Source organism: Calypte anna, chromosome 1, assembly GCF_003957555.1.
Source record: "Calypte anna isolate BGI_N300 chromosome 1, bCalAnn1_v1.p, whole genome shotgun sequence".
NCBI lineage: Eukaryota > Metazoa > Chordata > Aves > Apodiformes > Trochilidae > Calypte > Calypte anna.
Genome location: NC_044244.1, coordinates 133,959,804 through 133,985,583, shown reverse-complemented (window position 1 = coordinate 133,985,583; position 25,780 = coordinate 133,959,804). Strand labels below are relative to the sequence as shown.

At 41.5% G+C, this 25,780-nt stretch overlaps 1 protein-coding gene across 1 annotated transcript in view; it reads left to right on the top strand.

Moving 5' to 3' along the window:
• The window catches only part of KIAA1211L (KIAA1211 like), a 64,252-nt gene extending 40,256 nt beyond the window's left edge, over positions 1 to 23,996 (top strand). Inside the window, exons 4-11 of the mRNA XM_030461833.1 lie at positions 1,650 to 1,785; positions 2,148 to 2,309; positions 2,933 to 3,001; positions 6,379 to 6,609; positions 8,752 to 10,360; positions 20,844 to 21,043; positions 22,751 to 22,886; positions 23,708 to 23,996. Of these exons, the coding sequence (XP_030317693.1) occupies positions 1,650 to 1,785; positions 2,148 to 2,309; positions 2,933 to 3,001; positions 6,379 to 6,609; positions 8,752 to 10,360; positions 20,844 to 21,043; positions 22,751 to 22,886; positions 23,708 to 23,853 (2,689 nt within the window). The 3' untranslated portion in view covers positions 23,854 to 23,996. The remainder of the gene's footprint in view (positions 1 to 1,649; positions 1,786 to 2,147; positions 2,310 to 2,932; positions 3,002 to 6,378; positions 6,610 to 8,751; positions 10,361 to 20,843; positions 21,044 to 22,750; positions 22,887 to 23,707) is intronic.
• Positions 23,997 to 25,780: the final 1,784 nt, after the last annotated feature.

The window sequence follows — 25,780 nt, the reverse complement described above, 5'->3', positions numbered from 1 at the left end:
GATAGCACCAGGTCTAATAGTGAGCTATAGAGTTGTTGTTCAACAACATATTTTTAAGACATGGATGTTAAGATTTTTCTCTCCCTTGACTCAAGAAGGTCATGTCCAAGTGAGTACAATCTTTGGGGTTTATGGCCATGTTCTTGCGATGTTATTTGCAGGGTTGTTCCATTATTGTTTCTTAATATTTATTTAGACAAAGTACCATGAAATTCCTTAAAAGGAAGGAAAATTAATTCAAATACTTCTAACGTGAGGAGATGTTTAGGGTACCTCCACTACACACCTGGGAGGTGTGTGTCTGCTAGAAAGACTCACCAAAGGTAGCATGCTGGCATAAATGTGCACATGCAACAATGCTGCTGCTCTGGCTGCTGTTGCAGTCTTTGTAAATGCTGGGGGGCTGAGCTGCCACCGTAGCCCTGACTGGCCCTTACTTTGTAACTTGCATTAGATCAGTCTGACCTTGGATGCATTGCAGGGATCACATTCTCACTTAAATAAATTTTTCTTCTCATGTCGCTAGTGCATTAGGCAAAAGAAGCAGGGTTTCCTTCCTTCTGCAGCAGGAATACAGATCGACTTTTTCCTGCTATTGTTTCATCCAACATATTTATAGCAATCATTGGAAGGAAAATGTTACTTTCTGCCATGTTTGTTTATATTTCTGAATGCCCCTATGGCAGTATCCAATATCCAAAAATACAGTTATCCTGTTTTGGTTTTTTGTTTTGTTTTGTTTTGTTTTGTTTTGTTTTGTTTTTCTTCTGAAGTTAGTGTCTGCTCAACCAACTTGATAGTTACTCATCATAGTAACTTGAATTCAAACATTTCTGTGTTCTGTACTCTGGTTTGCCCTTTCATAGTTGTCTTTTTCATTTGCAAGAGTGGTTACATACCAAATGCTCCAAAAGTAGGAGACAGAAGATGAGCGAAGCTACCCCCAAAGTATATCCTGGTCCTCTCAACAGCCCAGAAAGAGTGTTCATGAAAAAATGTGTCCCCCAGACACATAAGTGAAAGCCCCCGGGATCTTGATACATAGAACAGAATCTTATAAGCATCTTGTAAGGATTTATGCAAGAGATTCTATGTGAGAACTATATTGCCTGGAATATATTTTTTTTAATGGCCTGTATGGCCAGGTACATTATATGCTATGTGTACCATGCTTCAACAGTAAAACTACTTATTCTTCCCATGGTAGTGGTTAGACATTTGCAAGATACATTCTTATATTATCAAGAAGTTAGTCCATTTCAGGTACAGACCCATTTATTTTGTCCTGGCTTGAGAGGACTGGGAGTGAACTCCCTTCATTTTGGACTTGGGCTTGCCTCTGGCTTCCAGCCAAGGAGCAGTAGCTTTTCTGAAAGATAAAACTCAACTGCTGGGGTTAAACTATCTCTAACCTTGATTCAGCTTGTGAACATGGCAGATAAAAGCATTAGCAAATTTTTGTTGGGTTTTTAAGGGTGTTGCCTAGATAAGCCTGAATGACTGTATTGTATTCATGGGGAGGTCTGGAATCTCATGTGTGATTTATGCTGCGTACACATATCTCCATGTTCAACAGACCACCTGAATTAAGAATAAGAGGACTGGCAAAGAAGTCTGTATGCTTTCACTCATTTGTTGTGTTATTCTAGGACACATAAAGGCATTATGGGAAGCAGGGCTTTGTCACATGATAGCATTTTCATCCCTGAGACTACGCAAGAGCCTGCAAGGCCAGTGAGAGTGTTTTCTCAAGAAAATGTTTCTGATCGGATCAGAGCTTTACAGGTAATTTACACAACATAAGTTTTTCAAATGGAAGAGGTGAAATGTCTTTCCAGACTTGATTTTTGGGGTCAATTTTTATGACTCAATATTTGATTAGTAAGTAACATCTGTCTTCACCTTCCATTAAATGTCACATTTGTTAATCAGACAGCAGTATCATATCTTGGCTCTATTTAAATGTTAGTTGAAAAATGTATAGGATGTTTGGCTCCCTAACAAAATGTCTAAAGTGAAATGTCCTGTGCTCTTGATCATTCAGTTGTGAAGTTAAAATAAAAGTAACTCATTGACCTGAGCTAAAAAATATACTGGGATTACCTCCATCACTATCACATGCTAATGTATTTTATGCCACACTGAAGCTGAAACTCCAGCCTACCATGAAATTGGGACCTCCACCTCCATTTGTACATGCAAAACGAACAGAGGATGCTGGGACCAGTTCTGAAGATGATGGATTACCCAGGAGTCCTCCAGAAACATCTTTGCTCTATGAAAGCCTAAATTCAGGCACAACACCACGAGTGAGTAGTTCTGATGCTGACAGAAATCAGCATTTAATTACTTGTTTTACCTATGTGTGGAAGTGAGAATAAATTATATGGTTTGTGATATGTATCACTATTTTATGTCTAATATAACCTTACTTGAAATGGAGAAATGCTATCTCTGTGTAAACAGCTACTCAGAATCTGTTCCTGTTTAAGTATAAATATCACAGTAGAAAATGCAGAATTAGAAAGGAGAGGATGTGTTTATGTGCATGCATGGGGATGCTTTTTTTTTTTAGGGACTACAGAGAACTTCCAGGCATAAAAAAAAAATGCTGATAAATCTGTATTCTCCCTTGAATGTGCTGATAAGAAAGCTCTCTTTGTTAGTGTTTTTTCTAGGCTGTCATTGGAAAAAGAAACATAAGAAAAATTGAAGCTTTTCTATTTTTAAATGATAGTTTTGTTATACATCATTTCATTTGTTATCTGTATGCCTCATGCTTATGTTCGCAATGTCCTTGCTAATCCTTAAGACTGTGGAAAAAAATAACTTACATTGTCAGTATCTGTGCACTTCTTGCAGATGGTTTCTGTGAGTGTATCCATCTCGTTTGTCATCTTTCACTGAATCTCTTCCTCATTCCATCCCACAGTTCTCTGACTCTCACAAGCACCTTAGCTCTTTGAGTTTAGCTGGAACAGGCAGTGAAGAAGAAGAACAGGTAACTTCTGCCAAATGTTTCAACGGCCAAGCAACTATGCATAGTAGTCTTTTAAAGAAATGTAAGGTATAAATATTACTTTGTTGCCTGTCTGCTGCAAAAAACAACCTTGTACGTATGTAATTGCAGACCTGCCTGTTTGCTTTGCTTTTTTAATGCCTTTCCTAATATAAAGTTATGATTATTTATCAACATGAATCTGGCACCAAGTAATCATAGAATCATAGAATCATAGAATCGGCTGGGTTGGAAGGGACCTCAGAGATCATCGAGTCCAACCCTTGAACCACCGTTGTGATTGCTAGACTATGGCACTGAGTGCCACATCCAGTCTCTTTTTAATCTCCCATTGATAATAATTAGGCCCTCTAGAATGGCTCACATCTTTTAGCAAACTTTACAGACACAATTTAATCACCAAACACCATCACCCAGATCAAGATACTGAAAGAGTATCCCTTTTTATAAAGATGGGGAATTGTAGTGAAGGCTGGTTGGGTTACATGCATAGGATAAGAAAGTGTGTTGAATAGCCATGAATTAAATCTAAAAATTCAGAAATCTGCCCATCCCCTTGTTTTAAGCACAGGGTTACCTCTCACTGATACAGAACGTGTTTGCCTGATGGTAGTGGCTGACACGGCTGCTTAGGGGTCTGGGGTTCAGCCTTCAATCAGATTCTGGCCACATGAGCCAGCTCGAGCTGTGAATTTTGCTCAAATAATGTTTTCAGGACTTGAGTACAGGCTAATAGATGGCTTTCTTCAATCAGCAGCCAGCCTTCTGGCTGATTAAAGGATGGGTTTGAAAGGCTCTGAAGAGTCCCTTTTAGTTATCTGCAGCTGGTGACATGGTGGAAACAACACAGGGGGTAAAGGGAAAAATGTTTTCTAGAAATAGGAGGAGGGGGGGAGGGAATTGTCAAAAGGAAATAGAGAAGATAGCCCTGAGCTGCCTATTCTGTGGTAATTATGCAAAATGTGTTTCGAGGACAGCTGCAGCAGAGCTCAGCAAAGATTTCTGGCCACACTTGTTAGATTCCACATGAAGCTGTCTGAGAAGCTGTTTATGTATGGTGAAATTCTGATATTTTTCAAGAAAAACCATCTGAACACTTGAAGAAGGTATTTCTTGAAAGCTGACATAGGCTCTCTGTAAATTTGTCCACTCCAGATGAATGTTTGCCAAAAGAGGATTTATGTCTCCCTGTTGTTCCACTAGCACCACTCTCTGACTCACTCGCTGACTCCTGAGACGTGGTGGTGACTATGAGGTTGCTCAGCTTTTTCCACAATCTCCATCATTTAGCTCAAAGATTTCCTCACCTCAGTCAATGTTCAGAAGGCAGCCATAAAGTAGCCAGAACCCTACCTGCAGGCTTACCTCCCAGACTGCAGCGTCTGCTACCTGGCATTTTGAAGAGAGAGGTTAGCTCTGCTTTTAGAAGCTTTTAGAAGCAGAGCTTAGAGAAGATCAGCTTGGAAGGCCAAGTTTTGCACAATGCAACCCTGAGATTTTGAGCAGCCGTGACACCTTGCTGTGTCTTGGAAGCTTTCCTGGATTGAAGAAGGGAGGGAGGGATTGTGACCATCTCATACTGCCTTTGGTGACAGGGCTCCCTCATGTCCCCCCCATCTAGTGCCACCCAGTGGGACCAGCTGAAGGACAGCTTAACCATGTGCACATGGAGTTTGGGGAAAGGGTTCTGCTAGCTCTCCTGTCTGCTAGCAGGCTTCCCCAGAGCCAGACTTTGTGGGACAAGTCACTTCTGCAGCTGGCTCAGAGCTGGCATTCACTCAGGCTGCTGAAATTTAAGTAACAAACCAGATTCTTGATTTTTCCAGCATAGTGGCCAAGGCTGAGTGCTACCAATGAGAAGAAGACCTGCGAATTTCTCAAGGAAAAGCAGAGGCCAAAAGAAAGGCAGGCAAATAATGACGTGCCTTGAAAGAGAACATGTGCTCTGTCTTTATCATGGGGCTGCAATTTCAATGTATTCACTGTTAGGTACTAATGTATAATGCAGCCACGTATCATTTGTTGTACATTAGTCATGTTTGACTACTGGATTGCAGATATTGTCGAGTGAAAATTAATGAGACCATCCATTATTCAGCATGGCTGAGCTTTTTTTTCTTTTTTTTCTTTTTTTTAAATAGAAAGGACGATGGGAAGCTGTGGATACAGCCTCCACTAAAATCAATGGGAGTTTTCCCCTGGCCATTGAGGAATCTGTACCAGGCCCTCACTACACTACAGAGTATCTTTTGCCTGCAGTGCGTATTGCAGAATTCTACTAGCAGAAAACACTGCTGCTTTTTCCCTCCTTCAATAAAATAAATGCTATCCTTCTCTCTCCTTCTCCCATCCAACCCCCTCAGTAAAATACCATTTCCAAAGAACAAAGAAAGAAGAAGAAAAGAAGAAAAAAGAAGAAAGCCCACAGCAGCAAGCATGACAAAGGAGGGAAAGCTCCCTTAGAAAAGACTTGGAATGTCAAACCTGCAAAGGGGATGCTGGCACAAGTTGTTAGAGGTCATGTTAATGCCAGGACAGATAGTTTGGAAATCTCATTGTTGCCTATTTGCAAAAATCAAATCCAAGAAAAAGGAAGAACCCTTTTTAGAGTCTTTTGTCATAAATTTTTCAGTCTCCCTTTTGCATCAGCTAGAGTACTTTTTGGTGAAGCTTGCAGGCAAGCTGAATTCCATTATGTGGAAGTACTGCCTCCCTTGGAACTTTCAGGAGTTGTTTCTGAGTGGGTTATTGGCCTCAAGTAGGAATTATTTGTCATTTCCTTCCCCAGAATAGTCTACAAAAGGAATTTTACATTTCAGGAAAACTACCAACTTATTTTGCAGATATAAATACATGAGGAGAAAACACAAGCTGACCAAAGTGTCAAAGCCACTGATGTTTGATTCTTTTGTCTTTTGGAGGGTGTTGTAGAGTTGGAAGGGACCTGATGATGTATAGGAAGCTAGAGATGCTCCAGCCCAGCATAAGTGGGAGTAGGAACCTAGACATAGATGCTGGAGGACAGACACAGAAAGGAAACTGTAGGTTCTGTAAAACTTTATAAAATCTGTCTTCTAAAACATGCTGGCCATGTATTTGTGTTCTTTAGATCTTTGATTTGATCCTTCCCTCTGGACATTATAGCATGATATTCAAGCATCTAAAAATGCAGAATTACTGACACCAGCACACCATGTGCAACATAAGGAAATGCAATATATTTCAGAGATGATAAGAAGAAGAAGAGGGAACCTTAGAATGCTAGTAAAGATGGCCCCTTGTTTTTAGAGTTGCTATTTTCATGTGTTATTTTCTTTGTTTGATTGATTCTCTATCTGGGTTTTTTATTTTTTTTTAAGGTTCCATTGGATCATTCTTCTAGATCTCATTCTACAGACAGTCAGCTGTTCCCTAGGCACAGAAGTACTAGAATTGGAGCTCCCCAGATGCCTGACAGTACCATCTTGCCTGCAGCCAATTTTGACACTCCACCTGAGCTTTCCTCTTGCTTGGATAATTCTGCTGCTAAACACAAGCTTTTAATAAAACCCAGGAACCAGAGATCCAGTAAAATAAGAAGATTTTCTCAGGTACTTGTGAAAAGAAACAGTATTGCCTTTACCACAAAACCAGGAAGTCCTTATTGGATATTGTATTTCAGACTTGGATATGATAAGAAAAGTCAGATTGCAGCATAGGAATTTCATTGGGGTTTGATAGCTGTTATTTGACGAGGCTACACATATGGAGTAGGCACTAGGAACAGACTAAATATTATGAGATTACTTGTTAACTCTTGCTGTTTATGTAACAATTTCTTAAATTTACTGTTCAGTTCAACTCAGTATCTCGTTTGTGATGCAAAAATTGGGGCTCACTGCCTCATTTCTTCAAGAAATTTTTTCACAAGTGTTGTGATAAACTTTTGTACTTTTTCTAGTCTGAAAGGCCATGTAAAATCTTGAGTCTTTGAGACAGTATTGATGGAGCAGCTCTTCTAACTTTCCAAATATGAATTGGCTTATATTTTCAAAATGTACAGAAAGAATAACATTTGATTGGAGCCAAATTCTATATATTGGAACTATTCTCAATTCATCCCTCTCCCTGCTCCAAAACTTGTAAACATCAGTGCATTACAAATCTGTCATGCCTCCACAGGGAAATAAACAAACAAACAAACAAACAAAAACTATTTAAAAAACCCCCAACATTTTAAAACCACCCTTTTAAAACCCCACTTGCCTGATTCTGTGTCCTATTTTACAAAGACCTTAGTGTCTTGTGGGTTTTTTTCTTCTTCTAGAACAAAAGTTTGCAGCTCTTCCATAGTGTTTACACTGTACTATTCGTGGTTTCTTTCAAGGTTTTAAATACATTCAAGTCATTAAATTGGCTAGCTTAACACCAGGAATATTATTCTTTCTATCTCTAAATATTACTTTACTGATGTTCTGTATTTTCCAAAATCTGCGAGTGATCTTTAGGCTAAGTTGGGATCACTGTGAGAGAGCAACATAATGATGGAGGCCAGGTATTTAGAAAAGTATGTAAGGCAATATCTCAGGGATCAAACCTCCTCTTCTGCTGTAACATTGTTATCGAAACACAGCTGTTTTACATGGTCTGCCTATAAAATGCCAGATGGCTGAGCCCTCCTGGTTTTCCATGGAGAACATTCACATCTTTGTATAATATAATTTTTAATATTTTCCTGCTTGTCTCTGCCTGTGCATCTTGCTTCTGGCTAACTGATGCCTGCTGCTTTTATGTTCCTGTGTATCTGAATTGTGAATGCAGGTGGCATTGCAGTTCTTCTGTCTTTGCAGTCTCTCAAAAAAAGAAGTTGAAAGAACACAAAAAGTTCTCTTCAGAGGGCAAGTTTTGCGTTCTTAGAGTTAGGGCCTACATCCAAAACATATATTTACTCAACAAACTGTAGTGAATAAGTGAGCTAATACAGGCACCATATAAAAAGGTATATTCAGCAGCTTAATAATTTGCTTTCAACTGAGTATATTTCAATATACAGATATTTAGCTAGTCCTTACCTGAAGCTTAATCATAAGACCTCACAGATAATGTCATATGCATTTATAAACTTTTATCAAAGAGTCTCACTCTTGAAAGAAAAAGACTTTTACACAAAGGAGACAAGGCTGTAAAGCTGTATGGCAGTGGGGTTAGACAGAAGAATGCCATATGGGGGGTAGGTACTCAGCTGGCACAGAGAGTCATAACCGGATGGATTTGTTAGGCTTTTGCTCTTCTTTCTATGTACCCTTCCCTCTTCAGTCATCCTTCAGGAAGAATGGGTTGTTTTATTTTTAATAGTAGTATGGAGTAGCAAAATACAAAAGGACAGATTTTTCTCTTTCAAGTGCTGCTTTTTGCCTAAGAGCAACACAACACAGCCAGTATGCTCTGGGGACTCAAGTGCCAGCAACAGTCCAATGTCCATTGTTTTGATGAACTTCCCATCTACAAAGGCATGAAAGCACTAGTTGTGCAGAAGGAAGTGTCACTCATTGCTTTTAAATTGCTTAAATACATTATTCCAGGATCTGCTTAGATAGAAAAGCATTCAGTAAGTAGGTTAAGAAAACAGCAAGCTCAGCACTGGAGGCAAGCATTACCTTCCTCTGTAGGATCTCAGTTGTAAATGTAATAATGAATGTGAAAAAAGTGAATCTGTATATGGTGATGGGGCTTTCTGAATTTCTTTCTTGCAGAGGACCCAGTCTGAATCTCTGACTGATTTGAGCTTTACCTTAGAAGAAGAGGATGATAAAAAAGAGATGCAGGCAGACTTTCCAGATGCTGTGTTCAAACTCAGCAATCAAGAACTGCCATGCAGCACAGCTGCAGCACAGGATGTGGCTTCCTGGCCGAAGCCCAGAATGCCTGAGGACCTTCTCCCTGCTTTGAGACCAGTGATGATTCAGCCTACTTCTGAGTCTGCTCTTGTACAGGAAGCCCTGCTACCAGAGAACAAACCAGAGGGCTGCCAGCCAGCTCTGGAAATAACACATGTGAAGTCTGAGTCCTCATTGCTGTTAGAAGGCAAAGACTGCCCAAGTTGTTCCTACTCCAGTCCAGACAAAGAAGTACAAAAGCAAGAAGAGTTCTCAGAAACACCAGTTCTGTTGTCTGAGGATGTGAGCAATGTGTCAAGCAATATCTTAAATCAAGAAGATGAGGGACTTCCTACTGTGTTTTCAGCAAATAAAATACCATCCAAAGAGGATATTTCAATTAGTATGAATAGTATTTGCTTGGAAGGGTCAGAAGAAAATGTACAGAAGGATTATCAGATACCTGTGGAAATGCCCTGTAATAAAGAGGCAAAGAAAGAGTTTGCTCTGTTGTCAGAGTCCAGCAAACAATTTTCCATAGGTTCTTCCCAGCCCATGGACCCATTCCATGTTTCACATCCTGCTTCCTCAACATGGATAGGATCATCTGCTTCCTGCTCTTTAGAGAAAACAAAGACTGCACAAGAGACAGATGCTTCTGATAAGGAAAACAGACGGTCACTGGTCCACAGGGAAGAACTTTTGGGGAAGAAAACTGAAAAAGCATCAAATGAACTCAATGCTTTGAGAAAGTTTTCTGTTTCCTCTGCACGGGAGAGACCAAGGACCAGAAGCCTACACTTCCCAGAAAGATCAGAGTTGGAAAGTCCATTAAATAGCGAGCTCTTCCTGTCCAAAGCAAAGGTCACCTCAAGAAATGAGAAGTGGAAAGAAGACATGCAAAAGGGATCAGATCTGGAGGAGGAAAAAAGTAGAAACAAAAAGCAGGTTTTGCTGCCAGGGTCTGACTCTGAGAACCCAGGCCAACCTACAGAAGTTTTGGCTGGCGGTGTTTTTCCGGCTGGTGATGCAGTGCCGGTGCCAAGTGATTCTTCGGTGGTATCTCAGAATCAGCAAAGCTGTGAGGATAAAAGTCCTTTTCTAGTGAAACTTAGATCCACTTCACTGTCCTTGAAATACAAAGACAACTCCTCACCAGAATCAAAAGGAATTAAAAGATACAGTGCAGAGTTTCATTTAGAAAATGAGGGATTGACTTCCTTTCTAAAAAGTGATAAGACACAGATCAAAAAACCAAGCGATATGAATGGCAGTGATTCTTTAAATGAAAAGATCAAACCCAAAGCAAAGTCCTCTGAACAGCTTAGTAGCAAACCTCCATTGCCTAAAAAGCCAACCTTGCAAAACATAGCCCTTCCAAATACTAGTGCAAACAAGGAGAAGCAGGACAAAGCTATTCACTCTCCTGAATCCAGAAATGAAGATAAAGACTCAGAGAAAAAGTCAAATTTTGGTAAAGTGCCTGGTAAGACTCCCAATACTTTATACAGTTACATTAACTCAGGGGAACGGCCTCACCTGTGAGAGAGTGTGAGGCAGCCCTGCCATGTCACCGCAACACTGGTGAGTGCAAGCTTATGGCTCTGCCTTCAGTCATGTTGCTCCCTGATTCTCCCTTGCTGAAAAGATGATCAGAAAGGCATCAGGGAAGAAGCAGCAGACAGAATATTGTATTTTTGCCTGTGAGGTTTTTTTAAAGGATGTTCAAAGTGACGCTCAAAAAATAAAGTGCATTAACAACTGTTACGAAACAGGAATACCAAGCCACTAAGTGTCCCAATTTAGTGGTTTCATGGCAATTCAAAAGCCAGGAGCACATACTAAATGCAGTGCTCTGGGTGGGTTGAGTGACTCAGACCTCTAGACCTTCTTTTTCACCATAGCATTGGGGCAGAAATATTAGTAACTGCCAGACATGCTCAACATGCCATTTATTTATTGTCTCCTGTTAGCTTTGTTTATTAATTTATCTATCTTTATCATTAACCATTCCTTGTTTCAAAAGAAGAATTAACTGCCCTGCAGCTTCCTGGGGTTTTAAGCCAGCAGAGACCATAAGATCATGTTTACTACAGATTGTTTAATTTCATCCTGTTGTCTGCATTATATAATTGGGTTAAAGTTTAAAAAAAATAAAATCAAGTCCTCCTGAGATTAATATATTGTGTGCTACAGGCAGAGAACAGAAAATGCTGGAAGTGGCACCACTGTCTGAGGTCTTTGCAACAACAGTAACCACGTTAGGGGAAGTTCAGTCAAGCAATTCTAGCAGGAGACCTCTGCTCTTTGCTTCCGAGAACAGCCAGAAATGGGGAAAAAAATCTTTAGGTCTACTGATACGTGAGAGGAGCCTCTTCCCTGTTCTGAATTTGCCTGATCATGGGTTTGATGTTAAGAATGTGAGGAGGAGATGCTGACCAGGCAAATGAAAAGGTTTCTTTGTGCCATTGCAGAGCTCCCCACCTCTGGTTGTGCTCCTCCAGTTGGGGTCACTCTTTGGGCTTCTAAATGGGGAAACAGCAAGCTGGGAGGAGACCTAAGGGCACAGCAGGCCACTTGTCTGTAGGATGACAAAAGCCTCTTCCAGGTCCTAGAGGCAACCTGCTGATGTCCTGATTGTCATCCAGCTGCCATCTGCATCATCACAGATGTTTTTTCAGGGCTCTGGCCATGTTTTTTTAGGGCATGTTTCCTACTATCCCAGTGGCCACAAAGGAGGGGTTCTGGCCTCCAGAGCGGGATGAGATTCCCATGGCCATCCATCCAGAGCCTTCCTGTACCTTTAGGCAAAGTGTTTTACCTTCATAAAATCCCTAATTCTCCCCTTAAATGCATTTCCCCCTCTGCCCTGTTCTAAAGAGTAGCTGATTATTTGTAGAGACATTCAGATCACTCATTGATTGAGATTTATGGAGGAACATATCAGGAAGAAGTGAAAAGGACACCTAGCACAGTAGTGCTGGTCTGGTAGAAGACAGGGAAAGGCAGTGAAGGTACCAGCACACAGCCTTTTTCTCACATTCCTCTTGCTGGGTCCTAGAGTGCCTGCAGTGGAAGATGGGGGGGTAAGATGGAGGGTTCTGGCGGAAGGATAAGGGGAAAGAACCAATCCAGGGAGCACATTTCTCCTCCAGGCTTCTCCTCTGCTCCTCGGTCTTGAAGCAAAGGAGACTCCTTGTCCCAGGGCTCAGGACTGTCCTTTGCAAAACTGGGTCTGCAGGTGAGAGTCATGCCCTGGCCCCTCTGGAAAAGGTGCACACACCTAGAATTTGAACCTGGGGCTGCAGGTCAAGGAGCCAAGTTTTGGATATATTCCTGAGAGTTATTACACCAAATCTGTACAGTGTGAAGTTGTTTAACACAGTGGTTCAGATTGGTCTGTGATTTCCTTAGTTAGTCTTCCTACTTATCTACTGTTGCACCAATCTTACTCTACCACCCTAAGCAAAGCTGCTACAAGTTTTCCGCTTCCAGCTTTGAGTCTCTTGGTAAGGGGTTCTGATACGTAGGCATGCCAAGACTCAGAAATAGTTTAAATACAAAGCAGTCTGCTCCAAACTGACCTGAGGTCCTGTCTACTCCTCTACAGAACTGTCTCCTGAGACATCTGACCAAGCACCCCTTCATGCCAAATTACCACGTCAGCCTGAGCTGCTGCCTGAAGCTGTGGGTGAACAAGGTGTGCCCACTTCCTCTGGCTGCTCTGGCACCACACCAGTCTTAGGGGGGGGAATTTGCACCATGACCCCAGCAGCAATGCCCCTTCTGCAAGACTCAGTGGAGCCATGGGATGCCGTGAGGGCTTAGTAGGGCTGTACCCCTACCCAAACACTGTTTTAAGCTCTTTGACACATTTGAATGAGCACAGTGAGTTGGGAGCCTGTCTTTCCAACCACAAGCAGCAGAAATCTGACAAGCATGATCAGCTTAGCATTTGTGGCTTGTAGGCCTTACCAGCCAGGTCTGGCCTCATGATCTGCTGGGACACTCAGGTTTTCTTTATTTGTCCAATCACCCTTAATGCTGACACCCAGGTCTCTCATGGTCTTAGAGTTCATCAGCCCTTTTGGAGGGCTGTAGTCACTGCTGAGAGACACTGGATGCTGTCAGGGAGTTTCTGCCCACAAAGTTTTAGGCAATTCCATGCTGAACAAGACAAGAAGCTGTGAAATGGTGGTGAAATTCTCTTTTCACTTTCACTCATCTTGAAAAAGTCAGTTCTCCATGTCATGGGGTGAGTGGGAGCAATTTGGTTCATTGGGTTCAGTTTTTAGCTTTTCAGTCCTCCTGGTTCCAAAGGGAACAAGGAGGGCTGGTGGGATGCTGGCTGAGAAAGCAGCACTCCTGCTCTATGGTTTTCTGGGAAAATAGTGGGAGATTGCTTGGCCTCTGTGGGGCTGCAATGCAGCTCTTTAATTGCAGTGTAAATTAGTCACCCCAGGAGGAGTAATTTTTTACATTTCTGGAGCTAAAGGCTTTGCAAGAATTAAAAGGTTAAGCTGTGTTGCTTGGGGCTGATGCACTTTGCTAGAAGTCCCATGAAGGGCAGAAACAAATAACATGTGCTAACAGGTTATTACAGAAGTAAAACCACAAGCAATACCTGTGTGAATGTGCATATGAGAGCATATAAAAATCAGTGACTGAGGAGCTATAGCAGGGGGACGTGCTTATAACAGAGAAAAGGAACTTGGGGAGGGACAGAGAACATAATAGTGAACAAAATTGGTGTGTGTTGTCTAGCAAACGCAGTCTCTGAAATAACAAGACAAGAAAAATGTTTCTCTACATACATAAAAAGACATTGCTTTAATGCTTTCTGACTAAAGCTGAAAAGAAAGCTGTCTTTTTTTTTCTTTTTCTTTATTTTTCAAAAAGAAGTTGCTTTTTCTGTTTTGACAGGCTATTTTGTAGTATGGCTGTTTTCCAGCAGTGAAATAGACTTTGATGCAAACATAGCAGTTCCTTGTGTCAGAAAGACTCCTGGCATCAGTGGTATACGTTCAACCAAAAATCAAATAAAAGAGCAGCATAGAGAAGAATGAAATGTCAAAAACACTTAGCTGAATCTTTTAGAATAGCTTTGTCTGAAATTAAGGATTGGGTGTGTACATTCACACAAATATACATCATCCTTTAATAAACAAAGGGAAGTATGTAGGCCAGGAAATACTAAATGCCATATGAATTTGTAAAGCCCTTCCTTAAATAACTGGTGTTTTATAAATGAGCAAAGATACCACAGTGTGGAATTAAGCATGCATGCATAAGCAGTGTTATAAAACAATGTCATGGTTGTATACAGGGAGGTGTAAACTCCCTGTATGAAGTTGCTTGGATTAATTTTGAGTATGTTTGCTTTTAAAATATGCAGAGAATCCACAAGTTAGCTTTGCTTGCTGCTAGAGGTATGTCTTTCAAAAGGCTCTAACATTCTGCCTCTGACCTTTCTCCTGCACAGATGTATGTAAAGAGCAACCACTATTTGCAGTCCTTGCAGGCATAAGATGTTCCTTTTCAGGTATGAGACTGAAATGTTAGAAGGAGTCTCTGCTATATTCTGTACACACAAAGAAATTTAGATTTAATGAAAACAGCTACAATATCTGAGACTACCTGTGAAAGAAAAAATCAATCCCTAAATCCCAGGGTGATGTTTAAATACATCTTTGCTGTGTTTATCCATATAAGCAGCGCACACCCCCTCCAGATACACTTGAATACACTGAGTATGCCTGCCTGTCAATACACAGGAATAGGTATTTCTCTTCCTGTGTGTGCATATGAACCAATGCACAATAACAAGTGAATCACAGATCTCCTTTTGTACATAAAGATTAATATTTTATCTCCATCCTATTGTTCACACAACTGACACACATAATCAGATAGTATCCAACTACCAATGAGAAGTGCTCACATTTATTTCCAGAGTATTTAGGCAGAAGAAATTTCATCTGTAAGATAGGAGCTTTAGTCTGAGAAAATAAAAAAAGAAAGGCTGCTTTAGTAAGACACTGAAGGAAACAGATACCTCCCTTGCATGGGGCTGCAGCAGGGGAATTTCCCTGCTTCAGAACCACTGAGGCAGCCAGTGGAGAGGAGCTCAGGTGATTCAGATCAGTGGGAGGGATTGTGCAGGTGTTCTATCATTCATCTGGCTTCAGACCTTATCTTCCACGGTCAGCTGCAGAAATGGTGAAGAACACAGATGAAGTGGCTGGTGTGGTGACTGTCTGTGTGTGTTTGATGGCTGTGGCAAAGAGGTGAAGGAAGGGCTTCAGCAGCCTCAGGGTGTGGTTTCCAGTGGCAGCAGAAGGCCTTGGCAGCCTACATTAAATGCTAGTTTTAATATGTGGTGACAGCCCACTGTGGCTTGACAAGTTCTTACTTGGTATCTTCCCATTGCTGGTGACTTATCCCAAGGGGAGAAAGGGGCTCGCTCATTTTTCAAAACTCAGGCCAAGACAGTTCCAAGGAAAACAGGGAAATGCAATCACAAGGTTAAACCTGAGTAAATGAGAGACAAATAGCTGCCAGCAATATCATTTATTAGCTTATGAAGTTATTAAGTAATGACTTTATTTAAAATTACACATTGTAATAAGAACCGAAGAATATGATTCAGATTTTAGGGGGTTTGGGTGGGTTTTTTTTCAGAAAATGTCCTACGTGTAACTTGGAAGTAAGAGGCTCAGCCCTGCTCCACTGAAGGAGAAGTGAAATATGATTTTTTGCAGCAGTTGTGGCCTGTTGAATTGACTCAGCTTCCCACGGAACATTTTTTACTGCATTATCACCCTGAAAGTGGTATTTATTAACTGAGAACTGTTGTGCTAGCTGCTGTGCATGTGACAAGCAGGAGAAGCAGGAATTAGATTCTCCTTGTGAATACTCTTGGTTCCACTCTGGCTATCTGATTCCTTAAATGCTGTCCTTTACCACAGGGTGAGCCATAAAAGCTTGTGAACTGCCCCATGACCGGATGAGCTGGGATAGGGAGGGCTTGTTCCAGATAATCAGTTAGTCACTGAATTGAGGAAGATGATGTATGAGCAGCACTTCTCTTGTGAATAGTGGCTTCCTGAGGAAGCTTTTTGCCTTCTGTGCCCCTCAAGGTACCAAGAGCTTCATAGGAAAGTCTCAGATCACCTTCAACTGCCAACTCACTTCACTGCACTATCTCATGCATTACTTCACCACCTTCCAGCCTTCAGGCTGGAACAACAGTGTGCATGTACTGCCAAGAAACCTTCTCTGGTTGGAGGTGGGAGGATGTAAAGGACCTCTGGGCAATGGGGAAGGTAATAAATAGTGAAAGTGCTTCTTCTACCCCTGCAGTAATTCTAGCTGACAGATGAGGTAGCAAATCCTTCATGGGTTGCATGTGATTTGCTTAAAGATAAGGAGTTTCCCTTCCTTGCTTGCCTGCCTGGCCTTCTGCAGGAAAAGAGTCTCACAGGAACAAGGATGGAAAGGAATTGTTTAAAGAAACAAGCAGCCCCTCCCAGGAAGAGTTCAGCTCTTCATGCTCTGTAGGTGACGCTACTCTGCTGTCCTAAATCAGGCCCATACAGATCCACTTAAAATCTTTCAAGATTATCATAAAGAGCTTTTGTTCCCTACTATCACAGGGCCGTTCTGATGCTATCTTTTCGGGTGATACTTGGCTCTAATTTGGCTATCTTCTAATTGGCATGACTCGGATGTCTGGCGTCTCATCAGGGAGAATTGTCTGAAGAGCAAAATTGCTTGATGCCTTCCTGAGAATATCTGCCCTGTGAAAAACATTTTTACAATAGCAGCCTCCAGAGCTAACGCTGCTGGACTGGGAACCCTGTTGTGCTAGGCAATGCACATTGAAATAACAGAGAGATTAATCTTAAATCCATAAGGATGACAGAGAAACAAGAGCACAGGTAGCAATAAGACCATGACATATAGAGCAGTAAGTAGAGCCTGGGCATAGCAGTCAATTTGTTGGTATTGATTGTGTGGTGGGAGGAACAATGTGGGGTTCAGCTGGTGTTTACAGAAAACTCCTGTGGTGCAACAGGGAAAATGGGACAAAACACAAAGGGTGATTTTGAATCACAGAGACTAAGATGTACACTGCTAGCAGCCTCGAGGCTGAAGTCAGGTTCCCAGTATTGTGGAAAAGCTGGTGGGTGGATTGAAAAGGGTCTTCAGGGTAAAGATATTGGTGTTTGTGAACATCCAGAAATTACAGACAGTGAAGGATGTTAAAAAGGTGGTGGGAAAGGATGCAAGTTGTGGTGTATCTGTAGCTATACATAGAGCCTTCTCTTCTCTGAGCTGGGAAGAGGTCTGTATATGGGGGGGAAAGGGTATATCTGATGAAATGGATTTACAGGTGCACAGAGATTTCAATGGGGAAACATCATAATATTGAATGTAACTATTGGATGGATATTAATTACGTGATGCTAGGAAAGTGACTTGACTCAACTGGATAAAGGTAAATCAAGTAAAAAGCTACTTTATGTACTGAGTGAGGGATTCTGACCTCTGAAGAGCACTAGACATCACCATCATCTTCAGTAGTTGCAATCAATCTGTGTATCATAGGAGTGCTTTGGGAACTAAAAAAGTGTGGCACCTGGCTTTACTGGGCAATGCACTAACAGGTCCTGCTCAAATTGCTTATGACCTAAAAAGGTCCACATGGGTTCAAGAGCATTACCTAGAAACAAAGGGGGAGGGGTGTGATGGCAGATGCATTAGCAAACATTGCAACAATTCAGCTGCATGGGTTTACTCATAAAGCTCCTAATTATGTTTGCTCTAGAATTCTCAGAGAAGAAAGCAGTCCTTGAGCTAGTGGTTATCTTGGAAAACAGCAGAAAATAAAGGAAGGCTCCAGAAGGTGACATATCAAAAAAAAAAAAAAAAGAAAGTGAGATGAAGAACAGAGAGAGGGAGAAAGATAACAAGATAACAGAAGTTCCAACCAAGATGACCTGGTCAAGAGCAGATCACATCAAATGATGATAACTGGCATTATAGGGAGTAGGGAGTTCATATTAATATCATGACATTCCTGTAATGAATGCTGTACAGTGGAGCTATTCACTGGGTTGATGCAAAGCTACCAAATGTGGCAACTAATGATTCACTGTCATTAATGTGACAGTGGCCATATGGTGGACATCTTAGTCTGACACTGTTCTGTATATTTAAGGACATTGGTTGACAGAACTGTGTGCTTATTTTGCAAGTATTATCAAGCTAGAAAGCCTGTGGGCACACAGGGAGACAAGAATAGAAATCAGGGTTATCTTGAGAAAGTAGAAACCTGGTTTGGAAAGAATATTTTCATTACAGACAAGTAGAAAGTTCTGTTATGTGTACAAAAATATTCCAGTGCATAGATACAAATGGGAAATAGAAGGGAGCTAAATACAAAACAGAAATAACATAATTGTGAATGAAACACATCACATTGACTGCTGTGTACAGGAGATCATCTCAGGTGAACTGAGGGAGCCCTTCCACTTCACTTGATGCTAACATTTAGTCTCAAATGCCATGTGCTAGTTTTGAGCACCGTATTTTGAAGAGTTGGACCAAATTAGGACAATTCCTACAAAAGCAAGAGTAATCTAGACAATATGACCAATCAGAAAAGTTGAAAAATGGGCAAAACATGGTCTAAAACTTCAAATGCATAAAAGGCTGTGCATAGGAGTATGTGTACAGGTGTGTCCATAGTGTATAGGAGAAGATGGTAGGGATTCAACTTAGAGCAAGGAAGATTTAATTTACCAACAGGGGAAAAATCAAGTAGAAGAATATCCAAGCCACAGGATAGATAGGTGATCTAGGGGGACTGGGGCATCTGTCCATCTCTGGAGGGTTTTAAGAACAGATTAGATACATATTTGTCAGGAAACAGCTTATGTGAAGTTGATGTTGTAAGTGATCTTGCCTTGCAGCTGAAGGGTAGGCTAGCTGACATCTTGAGATGTCTTCCAGTGTTATTCTCTATCACCCTGTAAAATTAGATGAAGTGAGGGCAGCTAGTGAAGAGAAGGGGAGATGATTATGAGAGAAACAGCTGTTAGCCTGGAAAGCCAGGATATAGGTGGGATGAAGTAATTTGCCATGCAAGAGAGAAGGAAAATAATTCAGTGCCCAAGAGCCCTGCTTTAGATGTGCTGCATTTACACAACTGGACTTCCTACCTTGTTTCTTTCAGAAAGAAACACACCCTGCAAGATCACACGATGTGCACATGAAGGGAATTGCAGGCATCAGCTGCCAAAATATCTTGCTTTGGCCTGGAAGCAAAACTTGTGCTTCCTCTTTTTGTGGTTTTTAGCTGATATAGGTTTTACAGTATTTACTTGCTCAACTAACCAGTGTGTCTCTGGTGAGGTACAACAACTTGAGAAAATCCCTCGGCAAAGAAAGTCTGTGAGCTTTCCTAATGTGCCTGAGTTTGCAGACTCCAGCTCTTGAGACCATCACCCCTTTCATCTCCCAGGCTTTCACAAGGCATCTCAAATGTACCTTCAGAGACATTTGCCTTATTCTTGGCTGGGGCTACATTCCTTTAAAGCAGACCTCCAGATCCACAGGGTCCTGTGGCCCGGTGGCCCATCTCTGTTCCAGCACAGCAGTTTAGACCCCAGAGACTCTGGGGCAGTAATTCTTCCTGGCTGGGTCTGCCTCTTCCTGGCTCCCCGAACAGAATGCTGGCTAGATAACAAAATTGTTCTCGAGGCAGGACCACACATGATTTAAAGGTGAGAAGCTTAATCTCTGCCCTGAAATAGCTTTCTGTAATTCAGGGTACATTAGTCAAAAGAAACATCTGAGAAAGGTTAAATTGTCTTTCCTTATGGCTCTAACATGGCTCTAGGGGTGTTAATACTGTTCTTGTTCCTCTTTTAAATAATGCAGAGGCTCCATATTAGTTAGAAAACTGAATTTTGGGTGCAGTGTGAGCCAGTGAAGAAGTGGAGAACCTGGGTGCTGCTACCAACAAAGGAGCTGAGGCTTTTCACTTGGTACAGTTCTGCTCAGTGTATAGACAGGATTTCTCATCTCAGGATACCTGAATAGAGGGTATTCCACTTCCCATATCTCTGGATACTGCTTGTCCCTGCTGTGAGGACAGCAAGGTAGCACTTCTGATCTCGAAGGTCCTTTCCAACCATGATGATTCTGTGATTCTGATTGGAGTTTTTTAAATTTATTTAATTTTTTTTTAAATTCTTGTCTCACTGAAATCTCAATTCTGGTAGAGCACAGTGAAAGTGACTGGCCCTAGAGGGACTGTCATCAGGGATAAACCAAAGCAAAGCTCAGGTCAAAAGGCTGTGAACTAACCCTGTGGTTTTAGCAGTGTTTCTGTGTGATCAGATACCACAGAGTCTGGTGCTCTGCAGCACCCACAGCATCTGCAGGCATCAAGGAGTGGTGTGAGGGAGGCTGCTCCTAAAGCGGTGAGAAAGGAAGGCACAAACCAGACTAAGGCATTGGCAGCTGCTTTGTGGGCATGAGAAGAGCGGGAGCTGAGGGCAGCCACAGCAGGGATGTCTTTGCCACACCATGGTCCAGCTGTGTCCAGCCATGAATCAGCTGCTGCTTGTCTCTAAGAGGCCACAAAGCAGATGGGAGGAGGAGGAGGCAGAAGGGGAAACCTTGGAAAATAGGCAGATTAATGAAACTTGATTCATATTTCTGTATCTCCTTCATATGATCACACTGACACCGTGATTTTAGCTAAAGATGCAAACTGCTTTCCACCAGTAGAATTTAAAACAGTGAGCCCAGGAAGATTGCTGTCTGTAGACCAAACTAAACAGCATTCCCATTTAGTCAGGCTGGTCACACACCTGGGGACCAATCCGTGTGGTGAGCAAGTGTGGGCTAATTACAGCTCTTTCTAATAACCATGTACATAAACAATCTGTCAGCAGAGAGAAGCCTGCCTCCCCCCATGGCTGCTGGAGACTCCAGAAGAGATCCCAACAGTCCTACAGAGCCAGCTTGGATTTCCATAGCAAGACAGAAGCAGAGGGGCATGCAGCAGGAGAAGGAACTTGACAGAGAAAAACCTGTGGCTCTGGATATTAAGTCCGACGCAGAGAAAGGGAATAAAGAGAAGCAACAAGCAGAGGTATTTATAGTACAATTTGTGATGCTTTCGTATCGCCTGTAGTATTCTTTGGATCTACTGCTGTGTTACCAGTCATCCTGTAATGATTACAGATACTTAATGAGTATAATCATACATAACAAAGACGCTGTATTACAGATTTAGAGTTTCCTGATTGTTTAGGTAGGTAAATTTATATCTCCAAGAAATTCTGGAGCTGTGTGAAATTCTGAGGTGTGTGAAATCTCTTGGGTGCTCAATGCATATTTACCAGAACTAATGTGTGTATTGCATTCTAAAATATCAGAAATGGGGTGCTAAACTGTACAGTCTCATATCTCTCTCAATTCAGAGGGAACACATTCTCTTTTACTATCCTTCTAAGCACAGCATTTCATTGAAACTCCTGTACTTCCTGACTGGTTTAACACTGAATGAACAACTCAGTCCCAGAAGCCCCTAGATAACAATTTTTAGAGCCTTGAGAAGTGAAAGAAGATAAAAATAACTTTTGCACTCACAGGAAGTGCCAAGATATAAATTCTGGTTCCCCATATATGGATAACTCAGATGCCTACGTGGTGCCATGGAATATGGGCTGATGCTTCTTCTTGAAAGATCCCATGCAGAAGAGGGTGATACCTGTAACGAGGGATTTTCCCAGGTGACAAAGCCAGGCCAGTCAAAGCTCTTGCCATTAATGCAGAGTACTGACAAGGCTTCTCTGGTACTGGGCTCACAGAGGCAGCAGTGTGTGGATGCTGCCTCTATTGCCTCCTGCACAGTAAGAACCCTGTGCTGATGCAGGAAACTGTGTCCTATACCAGTGAAACACTCCCGGTGCAAATGGCCTACCCCCTTGCCTCAAATGGTATTGTTAGAACCCCAGATAGATTAATAATAATATACTGGAATAAGAGAATATCTCTAGATAATGAAAAATAGCAGTGGTTGAATTAATGAGAAACACTACTTAATAAAAGGTCTAGTCCAGATTGTGAACTGTAATAATGCTCAATGTTATTATAGCACTTAAAATACCAAAGGGTTAAATGAATCCAAAATACAGTTTCTGTGTCGTATAAGAAACTCCAGATTTTAGCTGGCAATGTTCCCTAAAATTCACGTCATGTGATTTATTTCCCTGTGTCAGCTAAACAGAAACATGCCAAGATGCTCCTGACTGCAGTGCATGAGGCTTAGTGCCACTGTACTACTCCCACTTTCTCCTTCTCCCACATGTCACCAGGCACTATCACTGCAGGGAAGTTTTTGATACTGACAAGAAAATCCATGGGAGGATGTGTTCGATTTTTTTTTTACAGAAAAATCCATTTACAGCCAGTCCTCCAAAAATACAGTGCCCTAACCCACAAAATTTTGGAGGTAGAAGGGAGATGAGAGAACAAAACTGTTTCCGAATCTTACATATGTTAGTAGAGATGTACAAAGGGCTTGGAATACATTTTGCATTGAAGACTATAATAATATGCTCAGATATACCATTATGAATGATATACAGAGGGATAGTTTTAATTTGTAGAGCTGGGTTTGATGGATGCTAACATGAAATCACTAGAGCTCTCTGAACACCTGCCAGCTCCAGTGAGAGATGTGGGACCAATGTGAGACAAGTCCATGTGGTCTTTGGACTGTGAGAGACATAATGTCCACTTTCTCTGCTCGTTCTCTCTGCACTGACTGGATTTTATCCCTCTCTGTGGCTAGGGGTCAGGGAAGCAGCAATGGAGCAAACCTTCACACTTGGTACCTAAAATCCCTTCTGAAGAACACAGGAAAGAGACAAAGTCTGAAGTGAAGGAGCCACTGCTGAGAACAAATTCACTGTTACATTATGCCCCTGGTAAGAAATAAAATGCTTTAAATGTAGACTGTTATCTCACAGCCTTGCCAGAAGAAATCCTGCTTGAGCCTGCTGGAAAAGGAGTAAGAGAGAGATCCTAATCCCAGCCCCACACCAGCAAGGGCAAACTGTTTTCTCAGCACTCACCTCTGTGGGTGAGCTACCTCTGGGTAGCATCTTCCTTTTACTATTCTGATTACACAGTAGTCAAAACTCTTGTTGAAAGAAATGTGAATCAAAAGCACCAGGCCATTTCATAGGTCTAGGTAATTTCACAGTCCCAAAAACACTAACCCAGTGTAAACAGTAAATGCATGCAAAAATATTTTCAATAGTGTTCAATTTTAATGTGGTTTCCTCGGTAAGCTGAAATGATGTGATCACAAACTGTTAGTAGTTGCTCCCACAAGAACTTCAAAACTCTTTGGTAAATTCAAATTTGAAAGAAGGGGAGAACTTTAGAAGGTAATAAAATTCCTGTGAGATGGGGGCTGTGTAAAGGAGGAATTTGCAAACAAATGCTCTTGCTAATTAAAAGACTTTCTTCTTCAGCTTGGGTATTAATATGAGCTATAGCAAGGAATCATCATGTTGATTTTGGTAAATTTAGGGACTGAGAAGGTACTAGTGATGAGAAAAACATTGCATTCTTTTGAGAACAGTATGGTTATTGTTTCAGTAAGGTATTGTAGAAGAAGCTTTTATGTGAAATGTAAAGAATTTCTCCCATAGGGTAAGGCATGAGAAGATTTTAATGAAAAAGCTGGGCTGTATAGCTGCACAGCAAGTGAGCATAAAATGTCCACGTGTTTTATTTACAGTGGCTCCGTCAGCAGCACAAGTGGATAAAGAGGAAATAAGCCACTTCAAGAAAGCCAGTACTGCAGCTCTGGATCAGCCATCATGGATGGAACTGGCCAAAAAGAAATCACAAGCTTGGAGTGATATGCCACAGATTATAAAATAGAACGATGCAGATAAATAGCATCTTTCATAATTAAGACAACTACTTATCTGAACTTCTACAGACCTGCTAATCACCGTGAAGAATCTCTTGATACAGGAGAAGGGTTTTATTATATAGCTGTGGAAAAAGTGTGCAATAGGTGCAGTCAAAACGTTTACCTTCAACTTTGTAGCAATCAGGATTGCAATGGCAATGGATTACTTAAATTATGCTAAGAACATACTTACACTGTGGAAAATAAAGCCTTTGCCTTACAGATTTCCTGTGTTTTCTGCTTTTAATGACATTTGCATTGAAACAGGATTTTTGCTAAACTTCACTGAACTTCTGTTCTTGCTAGAAACTTCTATTTGTTACGGTTTCCTCTGTTTACATTTATAAATTGTGCTCTAACATCCTGATATTGTTGGTGTGTTTCAGTGGAATTGCCTGACATTCTTTCTTTCAAAGTTGTTGGGACCATGGTGTTATTCATGAGTAGCTGCCAGTGAGCACTCCATTAAAATGTGTGGCTTGAGCTGCATGTTTTCCTAGCTGAGCCAAGTGGTCCAGTTGCCAGTTTAGGTTACATTTCATGAGGCACAAATACACACATTTATGCCTGACCACAAATAAAATCTCCTCAGCTTCTTCTGTGTGCTACCTTGTTGCACAGTTGTTGCCAACAGGAGAGCAGTAAGGAAACTGAACTGTGGTTGGAAGCCCATCAGGGCCTTCACAGTTACTTTCCTACATGAGTTTATCTGGGTGCAACTGGTTTTCCTTTATGTGGAATCATCATTCTCTATTAGGAGGCTAATATAAGTAGCAATGGACAACATGAATTTAGTTAAAATAGAAGAACTGAGAAGTCTTCAGCTAGAATCCAAACTGGAGTGCTGAGGAAAAACGTGAACTTACACTACAAAATCATAATTATTCTCATTTTTTAATATAGTAACATATAGCAACTCTGTGCTTTACTACCTTTATATAAAATTCTTATGCTGATCAACTTGAATCTCCCATACTGGTTTCGGTTTCCACCTCACAAAGTTTCCTAGGCTTTTCATCTTCACCTGATTAACAAGAATTGCAAGAGAAATCACAGCTCAATTGACTGAAATCACTCTGCATATATTTCAAGACCTCCCTGGGAGTTAAAGAAGCAAACAACAAACACTGTTAAGGAATTTCTTTGCAAATGAGTGGCCCAATTCTAAGGCAAGCATTTTACTTCGTGTACATACACCTGAAGTTCTACCTTAGCACTGCACTCCTTAGGTTTATTTATGTTTGTATTTGCAATTTTGTTTTTCTTGTTGTATTAACATTCTCTTTGGAAAAAGGGCAGAGAGACTTCAGGAAATGTAGGATTTCCCAGCACCTGCATTTGCATTTGCAGTTCCAAAGTCTTGTCTTCTCTAAGGAGGTAGGGAGGAAATTGCCTCAGTAATGTCAATTGCAGTTTGTAATCATGGAATCACAGTCACAGAATGGTTTGGGTTGGAAGGGACATTAAAAATCATTTAGTTCCAGACCCTCTGCCAGGGGCAGGGGCACCTCCCACAAGACTGGGTTGCTCCAAGCCCCATCCAACTTGGCCTTGAACACTTCCAGGGAGGGGGCAGCCACAGCTTCCCTGGGCAACTTTTCCAGTGCCTCACCACATGATTATCCAAGACACTGTCAATAGTTTTTAGACAGGCAGTCTTTCACTGCAAAAAATGGGAGGAGGAACAACAAGTTTTATATTATTTGTCAAAACTTTTGGACAAAGCCAGACAGGCTGCATCACTGCTGAAGGTCTGATGCAGCCATTTGGACAGCCGTGCTCCAGCCCATCGCAGGAGCTGACAGCAGTCACAGTGTGCTGATGCACACTGGTTTCTGCCAACTGGCCCAGGGTTTTTCTCTTTTATGCAGATCACAAAAGGCAGTGTGGACA